At 43.3% G+C, this 12,500-nt stretch overlaps 1 protein-coding gene and 2 long non-coding RNA genes across 38 annotated transcripts in view; 1 reads left to right on the top strand and 2 right to left on the bottom strand.

Annotated features, from left to right (window-relative positions):
• LOC127005508 (monoglyceride lipase-like) overlaps window positions 1-12,500 on the top strand; it is a 97,227-nt gene that overhangs the window by 43,653 nt on the left and 41,074 nt on the right. Inside the window, exon 2 of the mRNA XM_050874417.1 lies at window positions 4,563-4,669. Coding sequence (XP_050730374.1) covers window positions 4,563-4,669 — 107 coding nt within the window. The remainder of the gene's footprint in view (window positions 1-4,562; window positions 4,670-12,500) is intronic.
• On the bottom strand, window positions 4,676-8,439 carry LOC127005510 (uncharacterized). 11 transcript variants are annotated; one of them, XR_007758618.1, is made up of 4 exons: window positions 8,023-8,429; window positions 7,945-7,983; window positions 6,817-7,105; window positions 4,676-6,777 (listed from the first exon to the last, which is right to left on the bottom strand). It is a non-coding gene; the product is annotated as an uncharacterized LOC127005510 (long non-coding RNA). The 11 variants fall into 11 exon arrangements; XR_007758623.1 differs by lacking the exon at window positions 7,945-7,983 and adding an exon at window positions 7,242-7,335 and having other exon boundaries at window positions 6,817-7,011; XR_007758622.1 differs by lacking the exon at window positions 7,945-7,983 and having other exon boundaries at window positions 6,817-6,894; window positions 7,051-7,144.
• On the bottom strand, window positions 8,911-11,992 carry LOC127005509 (uncharacterized). 26 transcript variants are annotated; one of them, XR_007758594.1, is made up of 7 exons: window positions 10,959-11,992; window positions 10,608-10,880; window positions 10,272-10,349; window positions 9,929-10,006; window positions 9,430-9,741; window positions 9,196-9,312; window positions 8,911-9,000 (listed from the first exon to the last, which is right to left on the bottom strand). It is a non-coding gene; the product is annotated as an uncharacterized LOC127005509 (long non-coding RNA). The 26 variants fall into 26 exon arrangements; XR_007758586.1 differs by lacking the exon at window positions 8,911-9,000 and having other exon boundaries at window positions 9,095-9,312; window positions 9,391-9,507; window positions 9,547-9,741; XR_007758608.1 differs by lacking the exon at window positions 8,911-9,000 and having other exon boundaries at window positions 9,095-9,312; window positions 10,608-10,646; window positions 10,725-10,880.

Below are 12,500 nucleotides of genomic sequence, written 5' to 3'. Positions count from 1 at the left end.
TCTCGACATGTCCAAATATTCTTCCTCCCTTTCCCTTCCTTTTCCTTCCCTTTCTCTCCTTTCCCTTCATTCTTTTTCCTCTTTTCCTTCCCTTTCTCTCCTTTCCCTTCATTCTTTTTCCTCTTTTCCTTTCCTTTCTCTCCCCATTCCTTCCCTTTCTCTCCCTTCCCTTCTCTCTTTTTTCCTCTTTGCCTTCCCTTTCCCTCCCTTTCTCTCCCATCCCTTCACTCTTTCCTCTTTCCCTTCCCTTTCCTTCCCTTTCCTTCCCTTTCCCTCCCTTTTCCTTCCCTTTCTCTCCCTTCCCTTCACTCTTCTTTCCTCTTTCCCTTCCCTTTCCTTCCCTTTCCCTCCCTTTTCCCTCCCTTTCTCTCCCTTCCCTTCACTCTTCTTTCCTCTTTCCCTTCCCTTTCCTTCCCTTTCCCTCCCTTTTCCTTCCCTTTCTCTCCCTCCCTTCACTCTTCTTTCCTCTTTCCCTTCCCTTTCCTTCCCTTTCCCTCCCTTTTCCTTCCCTTTCTCTCCCTTCCCTTCACTCTTCTTTCATCTTTTCCTTTCCTTTCCCTTCCTTTTCCTTCCCTTTCTCTCCTTTCCCTCACTTTTTTCCTCTCTTATTTCCCTTTCCTTCCCTTTCCCTCCCTTTCCTTCCATTTCCCTCCCTTTTCCTTCCCTTTATCTCCCTTCCCTTCACGCTATTTTCCTCTTTCCCTCCCTTTTCCTTCCCTCTCTTCCCTTTCCTCTCTACTCCCTCTCTTTCCTCCCTCCTTTCTTGTCTTCCTTTCTATTTCCTTCATTCTCCTGTTTTCTTCCTTTTTTTTCCTACTTTCCCTTTGCAGTTTTCTCTCCCCCTTTTTATTATTTTTCTTTGCATTTCCACTATCTCTCCCCCTTTTTATTATTTTTCTTTGCATTTCCACTATCATTTTTTTTTCTCCTCTTTTGTCTTTATTTTATTTCTCTTTTTTATGCGTTTTTCATTTGTTTTTCTCCTTTTTTTGTCATTGTTTTCTTTTTTCCTTCGTTCTTCATTTGTTTCTCTCTCCCTTTCCTCCGCCCCTTCTTTGTCTCTCTTTCTCTTTCCTCCATTATTCTTTTCCCTCCCTTGATTTTCTCTTTCGTATTTTTTCCTTTTTTCTTCCTCTTTTTAGTCATTCTTTTGTTTCTCTCCCTTTCTTTCGTTTCTCTCGTTCCTCCGTCATTTTTCTTTCTTTCCCTTTCTCCTCTTCTTCCTTTCTTCGTCATTAATTGGTTTTTCTCATTCTTTCTATTTCCTTCTCTCCGTCATTGCTTAGTTTTCTACCTTTCCTTCTGTTATCCTTTCGTTTCTATCTCCCTTTCTTCCGTCATTCGTTTGTTTTATCTTCCTTCATTATTTTCTTATTCTCTCGTCTCTTCCTCCGTTATTATATATATTTTTTCTCCCTGTTCTTCATTTTCTTCCGCCCTAGTTACCCTTTCAACCGCCGTCCGTTTTCTTTCTTTCCTCTTTCCCTCTCCATTTCCCTTCCTCACTTTATTACTGGCACTCCATTTTCTTTCCTTTCTTTTTCTTCCTTAATTTAATTTCTCACGTAATTTTCGCTTTAATTTTCACCCTGTAATATTTTTTTTCGTTTCCTTTATCACTTTTTTCATTGTCTCTCTCTCTCTCTCTCTCTCTCTCTCTCTCTCTCTCTCTCTCTCCCCCCAAATACACAAACTCATGCCCTTCAAAAGTGTCACGTTTTAAGTGTGTGTGAGTGTATGTGTATGTGTGTGTGTGTGTGTGTGTGTGTGTGTGTGTGTGTGTGTAAGGCGTTAGTGGTGTCTTTGTGGTCTCCTAAATAGCCTTCGTGCGGTCAGCTTCCCCTTATCTACGTACACTTCCCCCCACACACACACACACACACACACACACACACACACACACAGTTTTGTCTTTGTTTTAATAACCTTTGCCTTTTGACTTTAATAAGGTTATGCGTTTTGTTACTACTACTACTACTACTACTACTACTACTACTACTACTACTACTAGCCTCCTCCATCTATTAGAAGGTGCGTTGGCAGGCAGTATTCTCTCATATCCTTTCACAAAGCAATTCATTGGCCCCACCCCGCCAATGACGGTGGCCGACAACCATCTTTATTTAATATTACAAACCTTACTAAACATATTATTTTTAAGCTAACAGACCTTGTGGTTGATACGACTATCAACCACCGTCGCCTCAAAGTCCAGGTCGGCAATGCGGGTGGTTGGGTGCACTACTACTACTACTACTGTTACGATTATTACAACTGCAATTACTTTCTTCTTCTTCTTCATCTTCTTCCTCTACTACTACTACTACTACTACTGCTACTACTACTACAACATAAATGATACCTCCACCCATGTTTATTTTCCCGACACATAATCATGGAGGGCTCCATAGATTGGAGGTCATTAACCCCAACTCTGTTCGCTAATGACTGGCATCCAGCCATATCACTAATACTACCTAGCACTAAATCACCTATCATCTGTTACGTCCAGATCCCCCTTTCCTTCCCTACTCAAGTCACTCCCGACCCACCCTAATGTCACTCTCCACCACTGTGGCTTCATAGTCCATATTGGAGATGTTGGTGGCTTTTGGGCCAGAGTGTCTGGTGCCCCTGAGACTACTACTACTACTACTACTACTATTGTTACGATTACTACAACTGCAATTACTTTCTTCTTCTTCATCTTCTTCCTCTGCTACTACTATAAAAAAAATACTACCACCACCTGTGGTGTCGTCTGCCATCCCTTGTTGTAATACATCCCATCCTGAACTTCGCATCGCGGAACCCAATCTTTGCTATCACAGAGTAACTAAGTGAAGCATCTAAGTGTAAAAAAGTACCAAGGAGGTCCTAAAAAGCGATGCAAAGCGGAACAGGTCACAAGAAGAAGAGTGAGTGTTGATATCCTAGTTATATACACACATACGTCATCATTTGCTTCCATAATAATATAAATAAACTTAAGTGGGACAGATTCCGACAAGCAGTCGACAAAAGACACGGTAACGTGTCGAAATTCATGTATGTATTCAGGATGGGATGTCAGACGACACCACACCGGGTCACTGGCCGCCTGCACACTATCTGCTGTGCTCGTCACGCAACCTTCGTGCTCATAAATCAGTTTTGCCTAATATTTAATGGACACTTAAAAGTAACATTAATCCTATTTTATGTGACTTAACTCCCCTCGTCTCTATGTTTCAAGTCACTTCTGCTGCTACTACTACTACTACTATACTACTACTACTACTATACTACTACTACTACACTACTACTACTACATAAATGATACCTCCACCCATGTTTATTTTCCCGACACATAATCATGGAGGGCTCCATAGCTTGGAGGTCATTCGCCCCAACTGTTCGCTAATGACTGTGGCATCCAGCCATATCACTAATACTACCTGACACTAAATCACCTATCATCTATTACGTCCAGATCCCCCTTTCCTTCCCTACTCAAGTCACTCCCGACCCACCCTAATGTCACTCTCCACCACTGTGGCTTCATAGTCCATATTGGAGATGTTGGTGGCTTTTGGGCCAGAGTGTCTGGTGCCCCTGAGACATAGGATGGCCGACCTGAGCAGGGAGAACGAGAGGCGACACCTCATCCAGGCGACAACGTGACTCCTTGGCTGATGCATCTTTTCTGAGATTAGTTCCGCGAGGCGTGTGTAGAAGCATTGGGCTCTGGGACCCATCCCGCCGGTAAAACAAAAATATGAAAACAAGAAATAACACGAAGACGAAGAAAGACACAAAAACACGACGACGAAGAATTAGAAGAAGTAGATAAATTAGGAAAACAGAATAAAGAGAATAAGATAAAGAGGATGATAAATGGAGGCTGCTGCACTAAACTCTTCCCCCATACTTATGATTCTCAGGAAGGTTTGTTTTTGTTTATAAGCTGTGAGGAGGCTGTGGAGGAGGAGGAAGATGAGGAGGAGCTAGAGGAGAAGGTAAACAAGAGGAGGTTTTAAGAGAATGTGGAAAAATGTACCACTTATGAATACAAATACATACATACATACATACATACATACATACATACAGACAGACAGACAGACTTACCTATGGAGTTTAATGTGTTTCTCAGGTGTTTTGCGGTGATGAGGTGTATTGAGTGTCTTAAGTAGGTGTGTTTCATGTGTTGTAGAGGCCACGTGTTACAAAAGGGTCCTATGTGTGAATCTGATGTGTTGTGTGTGTGTGTAGATCAGGTGTTTGTGTTGATCAGCTGTGTTTCATGTGTTTATTGATCAGGTGTGTTATGTGTGTTGCTAAGGTGTGTTGATCAGGTGTGTGGTGTGTGTTGATCAGGTGTGTTTCATGTGTTTATTGATCAGGTGCGTCGGTGTGTGTATGTGTTGCTAAGATGTATTTCATGTGTTTCAGGGGCCACATGTTCCTAATGGGTCCTGTGTGTTGATCAGGTGTTTTGTGTGTGTTGCTAAGGTGTGTTTCGTATGTTTGTAGATCAGGTGTGTTGTGTGTGTTGCTAAGGTGTGTTTCATGTGTTGCAGGGGCCTGGTGTTCCTGTGTCACGGGTTCGCGGAGCACCTACAATGGTATGAAGACTTGGCCCTCCGCCTCACCGCCAGGGGCCTCCTCGCTTTCGGCCACGACCACGGTGAGTGTATGTGTGTGTGTGTGTGTGTGTGTGTGTGTGTGTGTGTGTGTGTGTGTGTGTGTGTGTGTGTGTGTGTGTTTACCTTTTTGTGTGTGCCGGATGTTGGTTTACCTCCATATCTACTTTTATCGTGTGTAGGGGGCGGGGGAGAGGGCGGCGGAGCGTGTGTGTGTGTGTGTGTGTGTGTGTGTGTGTGTGTGTGTGTGTGTGTGTGTGTGTGTGTGTGTGTGTGTGTGTGTGTGTGTGTGTGTGTGTGTGTGTGTGTCAGCAAGTAGGTTAGGTTTTGGTCCCATGGTTTACAAATAAGATGGCGTGGATGACAAATTAACTATAGTCTGTTCTCTTAAGTCCGACCCAAGCTGACAACATAAACCTATAAGCGTGTTTGCAAGCTGAGTGCTGACTGGCTACTGCTGTGGCTTCCAAGTTTTCTTTAACCTCTATTTGTGTTTATCTCACGCAGCACTTTCTACTAATCTGCACTGTGCTCACGAACACGCTTAGGTTTATTTATTTTATTTTCTTACAACAAAGGAGACAGCTCAAGGGCACAAAAAAAGTAAACAATAACAAAAAAAAGCCCGCTACTCGCTGCTCACAAAAAGAATCTAAAGAGGTGGCCGAAAGAGAGGTCAATTTCGGGATTATGTTGTCAGCTTGGGTCAGACTAAAGAGAACAGACCATAGTGGGGTTTAAAAATAGACTCCCGTATAAATAAAACAAATCAATCCATGGTGTAGTTAACGGACATAACCGCACCCTTCACACCTGGCTTACATATGCTAATAGACGGGGCGGGAACAAGCGGTAAACAGCTGTCACACAATACCAGCCACGTGTAGGTCCGCCAGTATTGTGTTGTTCCCTCATCCTTGGGTATTCATCTAACTCTTGTGTGTGTATTCTTCGCCATGTTCTCTTTGTCCTGTTTCATTTGTCATTCTGTGGTCGGCGCATGTGTATGTATATGTGTGTGTGTGTGTGTGTGTGTGTGTGTGTGTGTGTGTGTGTGTGTTTTCATTGTTCTGTCTCGTCTATCAGATCAGCATGCTTAATTTCACCTTAGTCCGATCACGCTCTAGACCCGCTATCGCTTGTTTGGGTACGGCTGAAATCTCACTTCAGCACACACTTGCGAGGCGGGACACAACCCTCGACTGACACCAGCTATCCTTTTACGGCTGGGTGGACAGGGTCATGGATTTTATATGAGACTGCCCATCCGTCACCACTCCACTCTGGTTACGATCCTAGACATATAGACGAAGAGAAAAGAGACAGTATTAAATCACATGTTAGGCCTTAGTGTAGGTTTCAGAGTGCTTTAATCTTTACAATTGATGTGAATACTAAATCATCTCCCTGGGACACTTTTGGGGCTTGGCGTGGAAGGTTCTCTCTGGCTTGTATCATTGACAATATCTGCTTCCTCTGCATCGTGGCCCTCAGACTGATCTTGAGAGTGAGTGTAGGTTAGGTATTATTTAGTTTGGGTCGAGTTAATATATTAGTTAATTTTACGCATTGTTTTGTTTAATTTGGGTTTACTTTATGTTTATTCGTTTATTAGCTAGACTTTGGGATTGTTTTATTATGTTTAGCTTTAGATTAATGTATTCGCTTATAAGATAGGTTTAGTTTTGTTTAGTCAAATTAGCGTATAACGAGTAATAGATTAAAAAAATACTCGTTAGATGCTAATACATGTGCAATGGAGAAAATTATAAGTAGTTTATTAGTCTAGTTTAGCTGTTGTTGTAGCTGCCGCCGCTGCCTCACAACCCACACGTCACCAGGAATATATTAGGACCCAGCTGACCCACTTACACACCACACACAGCCACAGACGCTACCATCTTCACAGCCTCACACTCCACCTTACTCAGACTCAAACCTCACAGCCCCACAGCCTCAAACCCCTGCCTCGTATCCTCAAACCTCACTTCCTCAGCCCCAAAACTTTCTTAACTTCTTCCTCACAATCCAAAACCTCCCTTCCTCACAGCCATCAAACTCCCTTACTCAAAACTTCCCTTCCTCACAACCTTCAAACTCCCTTACTCAAAACTTCCCTTCCTCACACCCTTGAAACTCCCTTACTCAAAACCTTCCTTTCTCACAGCCTTCAAACTCCCCTACTCAAAACTTCCCTTCCTCACAACCTTCAAACTCCCTTACTCAAAACTTCCCTTCCTCACACCCTTGAAACTCCCTTACTCAAAACCTTCCTTTCTCACAGCCTTGAAACTCCCTTACTCAAAACCTTCCTTTCTCACAGCCTTGAAACTCCCTTACTCAAAACTTCCCTTCCTCACACCCTTGAAACTCCCTTACTCAAAACCTTCCTTTCTCACAGCCTTCAAACTCCCTTACTCAAAACTTCCCTTCCTCACAACCTTCAAACTCCCTTACTCAAAACTTCCCTTCCTCACACCCTTGAAACTCCCTTACTCAAAACCTTCCTTTCTCACAGCCTTGAAACTCCCTTACTCAAAACTTCCCTTCCTCACACCCTTGAAACTCCTTACTCAAAACTTCCCTTCCTCACACCCTTGAGCTCCTTACTCAAACCTTCCTTTCTCACAGCCTTGAAACTCCCTTACTCAAAACTTCCCTTCCTCACACCCTTGAAACTCCCTTACTCAAAACCTTCCTTTCTCACAGCCTTCAAACTCCCTTACTCAAAACATACCTTCCTCACACCCTTCAAACTCCCTTACTCAAAACCTTCCTTCCTCACAGCCTTCAACCTCGCTTACTCAAAACCTTCCTTCCTCTGACCTTGAAACTCCTTACTCAAAACTTCCTTCCTCACACCCTTGAAACTCCTTACTCAAAACCTTCCTTTCTCACAGCCTTCAAACTCCTTACTCAAAACCTTCCTTTCTCACAGCCTTGGAGCTCCTTACTCAAAACTTCCCTTCCTCCACCCTTGAAACTCCTTACTCAAAACCTTCCTTTCTCTGCCTTGAAACTCCTTACTCAAAACTTCCCTTCCTCACACCCTTGAAACTCCCTTACTCAAAACCTTCCTTTCTCACAGCCTTCAAACTCCCTTACTCAAAACTTCCCTTCCTCACACCCTTGAAACTCCCTTACTCAAAACCTTCCTTCCTCACAGCCTTCAAACTCCCTTACTCAAAACCTTCCTTCCTCACAGCCTTCAAACTCCCTTACTCAAAACCTTCCTTTCTCACAGCCATCAAACTCCCTTACTCAAAACTTACCTTCCTCACACCCTTGAAACTCCTTACTCAAAACCTTCCTTTCTCACCTTCAAACTCCCTTACTCAAAACTTCCCTTCCTCACAACCTTCAAACTCCCCTACTCAAAACTTCCCTTCCTCACAACCTTCAAACTCCCTTACTCAAAACTTCCCTTCCTCACACCCTTGAAACTCCCTTACTCAAAACCTTCCTTCCTCACAGCCTTCAAACTCCCTTACTCAAAACCTTCCTTCCTCACAGCCTTCAAACTCCCTTACTCAAAACCTTCCTTTCTCACAGCCTTGAAACTCCCTTACTCAAAACTTCCCTTCCTCACACCCTTGAAACTCCCTTACTCAAAACCTTCCTTTCTCACAGCCTTGAAACTCCCTTACTCAAAACTTCCCTTCCTCACACCCTTGAAACTCCCTTACTCAAAACCTTCCTTTCTCACAGCCTTCAAACTCCCTTACTCAAAACTTCCCTTCCTCACACCCTTGAAACTCCCTTACTCAAAACCTTCCTTCCTCACAGCCTTCAAACTCCCTTACTCAAAACCTTCCTTCCTCCAAAACTCCTTACTCAAAACCTTCCTTCTCACAATCAAACTCCCTTATCAAAACTTCCTTCCTCCACCCTTGAAACTCCCTTACTCAAACCTTCCTTTCTCACCTTCAAACTCCCTTACTCAAAACTTCCTTCCTCACAGCCTTCAAACTCCCTTACTCAAAACCTTCCTTCCTCACAGCCTTCAAACTCCCTTACTCAAAACCTTCCTTCCTCACAGCCTTCAAACTCCCTTACTCAAAACTTCCCTTCCTCACACCCTTGAAACTCCCTTACTCAAAACCTTCCTTTCTCACAGCCATCAAACTCCCTTACTCAAAACCTTCCTTCCTCACAGCCTTCAAACTCCCTTACTCAAAACCTTCCTTCCTCACACCCTTGAAACTCCCTTACTCAAAACCTTCCTTTCTCACAGCCATCAAACTCCCTTACTCAAAACTTCCCTTCCTCACAGAATTCAAACTACCTTACTCAAAACCTTCCTTTCTCACAGCCATCAAACTCCCTTACTCAAAACCTTCCTTTCTCACAGCCTTCAAACTCCCTTACTCAAAACCTTCCTTTCTCACACCCTTGAAACTCCCTTACTCAAAACCTTCCTTTCTCACAGCCATCAAACTCCCTTACTCAAAACCTTCCTTTCTCACACCCTTGAAACTCCCTTACTCAAAACCTTCCTTTCTCACAGCCATCAAACTCCCTTACTCAAAACCTTCCTTTCTCACAGCCTTGAAACTCCCTTACTCAAAACCTTCCTTTCTCACAGCCATCAAACTCCCTTACTCAAAACTTCCCTTCCTCACAGCCTTCAAACTCCCTTACTCAAAACCTTCCTTTCTCACAGCCTTCAAACTCCCTTACTCAAAACCTTCCTTTCTCACAGCCTTCAAACTCCCTTACTCAAAACTTCCCTTCCTCACAGCCTTCAAACTCCCTTACTCAAAACCTTCCTTTCTCACAGCCATCAAACTCCCTTACTCAAAACCTTCCTTTCTCACAGCCTTCAAACTCCCTTACTCAAAACCTTCCTTTCTCACAGCCTTCAAACTCCCTTACTCAAAACCTTCCTTTCTCACAGCCATCAAACTCCCTTACTCAAAACCTTCCTTTCTCACAGCCTTCAAACTCCCTTACTCAAAACCTTCCTTTCTCACAGCCTTCAAACTCCCTTACTCAAAACCTTCCTTTCTCACAGCCTTCAAACTCCCTTACTCAAAACCTTCCTTTCTCACAGCCTTCAAACTCCCTTACTCAAAACCTTCCTTTCTCACAGCCTTCAAACTCCCTTACTCAAAACCTTCCTTTCTCACAGCCATCAAACTCCCTTACTCAAAACCTTCCTTTCTCTGACCTTCAAACTCCTTACTCAAAACCTTCCTTTCTCAGCCATCAAACTCCTTACTCAAAACTTCCTTCCTCTGACCTTCAAACTCCTTACTCAAAACCTTACTTTCTAACAGCCTTGAAACTCCCTTACTCAAAACCTTCCTTTCTCACAGCCTTCAAACTCCCTTACTCAAAACCTTCCTTTCTCACAGCCTTCAAACTCCCTTACTCAAAACCTTCCTTTCTCGGCCATTAATCAAACTCCCTTACTCAAAACCTTCCTTTCTCAGCCTTGAAACTCCCTTACTCAAACCTTCCTTTCTCACAGCCATCAAACTCCTTACTCAAAACTTCCTTCCTCTGACCAAACTCCCTTACTCAAAACCTTCCTTTCTCACAGCCTTCAAACTCCCTTACTCAAAACCTACCTTTCTCACAGCCATCAAACTACCTTACTCAAAACCTTCCTTTCTCCTGACCTTCAAACTCCTTACTCAAAACCTTCCTTTCTCACAGCCTTCAAACTCCCTTACTCAAAACCTTCCTTTCTCACAGCCTTCAAACTCCCTTACTCAAAACCTTCCTTACTCACAGCCTTCAAACTCCCTTACTCAAAACCTTCCTTTCTCTGACCTTCAAACTCCCTTACTCAAAACCTTCCTTTCTCACAGCCTTCAAACTCCTTACTCAAAACCTTCCTTTCTCACAAACTCCCTTACTCAAAACCTTCCTTTCTCATTTAGGCTCCTTACTCAAAACCTTCCTTTCTCACATCCTTCAAACTCCCTTACTCAAAACCTTCCTTTCTCACAGCCTTCAAACTCCCTTACTCAAAACCTCCCTTCCTCACATCTTTGAAACTCCCTTACTCAAAACCTTCCTTTCTCACAGCCATCAAACTCCCTTACTCAAAACTTCCCTTCCTCACAGCCTTCAAACTCCCTTACTCAAAACCTTCCTTTCTCACAGCCTTCAAACTCCCTTACTCAAAACCTTCCTTTCTCACAGCCTTCAAACTCCCTTACTCAAAACCTTCCTTTCTCACAGCCTTCAAACTCCCTTACTCAAAACCTTCCTTTCTCACAGCCTTCAAACTCCCTTACTCAAAACCTTCTTTTCTCACAGCCTTCAAACTCCCTTACTCAAAACCTTCCTTCCTCACAGCCTTCAAACTCCCTTACTCAAAACCTTCCTTTCTCACAGCCATCAAACTCCCTTACTCAAAACCTTCCTTTCTCACAGCCTTCAAACTCCCTTACTCAAAATCTCCCTTCCTCACACCCTTGAAACTCCCTTACTCAAAACCTTCCCTCCTCATATCCCCTAACCATACTTCCTCATCTCTTATCTTCCTTATTCTTTACCTTCCTCATACTTTACCTTCCTTATACTTTACCTTCATAACAGCCCCAAATCTTTACCCTCCCTCAAGCACTATCTTCCTCAGCCTCACTTTCTCTCATTATTTCACTTCCTATGCATCACTTTCTCTCCCTTCCTCAATCTCACACGCTCTCTCCCTTCCTCAGTCAGTATCCCTTCGTTACGCTCCACCTTTAGCCTCCTCCTCCTCCTCCTTCCCTACCTCTCTCTACCTTTCACACATTAGAACACCACACACACACACACACACACACACACACACACACCTGTAATTAGTGGGTCAGGGTCATCGTTCACACCTGTCTGTCACCCATGTTTACCTGCACTGATGGAGAGAGAGAGAGAGAGAGAGTTAAACAGATTGCTCTTTTATACGTACTACGAGTGTGTGTGTGTGTGTGTGTGAATAGGTCGCGGGTCGAGTGTTTTTGTGCGTCTGTCTGTCTATCCTCTTATGTCTGTTTGTCTCCATTTGTCTTCCTTTCTTCCTTTCTTTCTTTATCTGTCTTCCTTTGTTGCTCTGAATAGTCTCCTCGTCATTTTATCAGGAGACTTAGGGATTCTCTCTCTCTCTCTCTCTCTCTCTCTCTCTCTCTCTCTCTCTCTCTCTCTCTCTCTCTCAAAATCGCGTCAAACCTCAAATTCTCACAGCAATGCATCGATGCAGCAAATAAAGCGAACAGAATGTTGGGCTTCATTAAAAGAAACTTTTTATTTAAGAATAAAGATGTAATACTCCCGCTCTACAACAGTTTAGTCAGACCCCACTTGGAATATGCGGTACAGTTTTGGTCTCCCCACCATGCAAAGGATATTGCTAAATTAGAAGGTGTTCAGCGTCGGGCAGCAAAATTATCCTTCCTTGCGCAACAAATCCTACGAAGAAGGCTTTCTACCCTTAACATGTTCTCTCTTGAGAAACGTCGCCTCCGAGGAAAACTGATCGAATGTTTTAAAATACTTAATGGTTTCACGAATGTAGACAGATCAACATTGTTTATGATCGATGACACTTTGCGCACGAGGAACAATGGCGTAAAACTCAGATGTAGACAAGTAAATTCAGACTGCACCAAATTTTTCTTCACCAACGTTGTAGTGCGAGAATGGAATAAGCTCCCATCATCAGTGGTCCAGTGTAACACGATTGACTCCTTCAAAAATAAGCTCGACCGTCACTTCCTTCAACTTAATATCAACTAGAGTAGAAATGCAACGTTTTGGAGTCTTCTGATTAATGTAAAATCACTTAGGTTTAAGGACAGACCACCAAGTCTGGACCATGGGGTCTGTGTGGTCTGATTTTCTATGTAAATCTATGTAAATCTCTCTCTTCCTTTTTCCGTT

The sequence above is a fragment of the Eriocheir sinensis genome, chromosome 30, assembly GCF_024679095.1.
Source record: "Eriocheir sinensis breed Jianghai 21 chromosome 30, ASM2467909v1, whole genome shotgun sequence".
NCBI lineage: Eukaryota > Metazoa > Arthropoda > Malacostraca > Decapoda > Varunidae > Eriocheir > Eriocheir sinensis.
The sequence above is the reverse complement of the archived record's forward strand: the minus strand, read 5'-3'. Positions and strand labels throughout refer to the sequence as shown.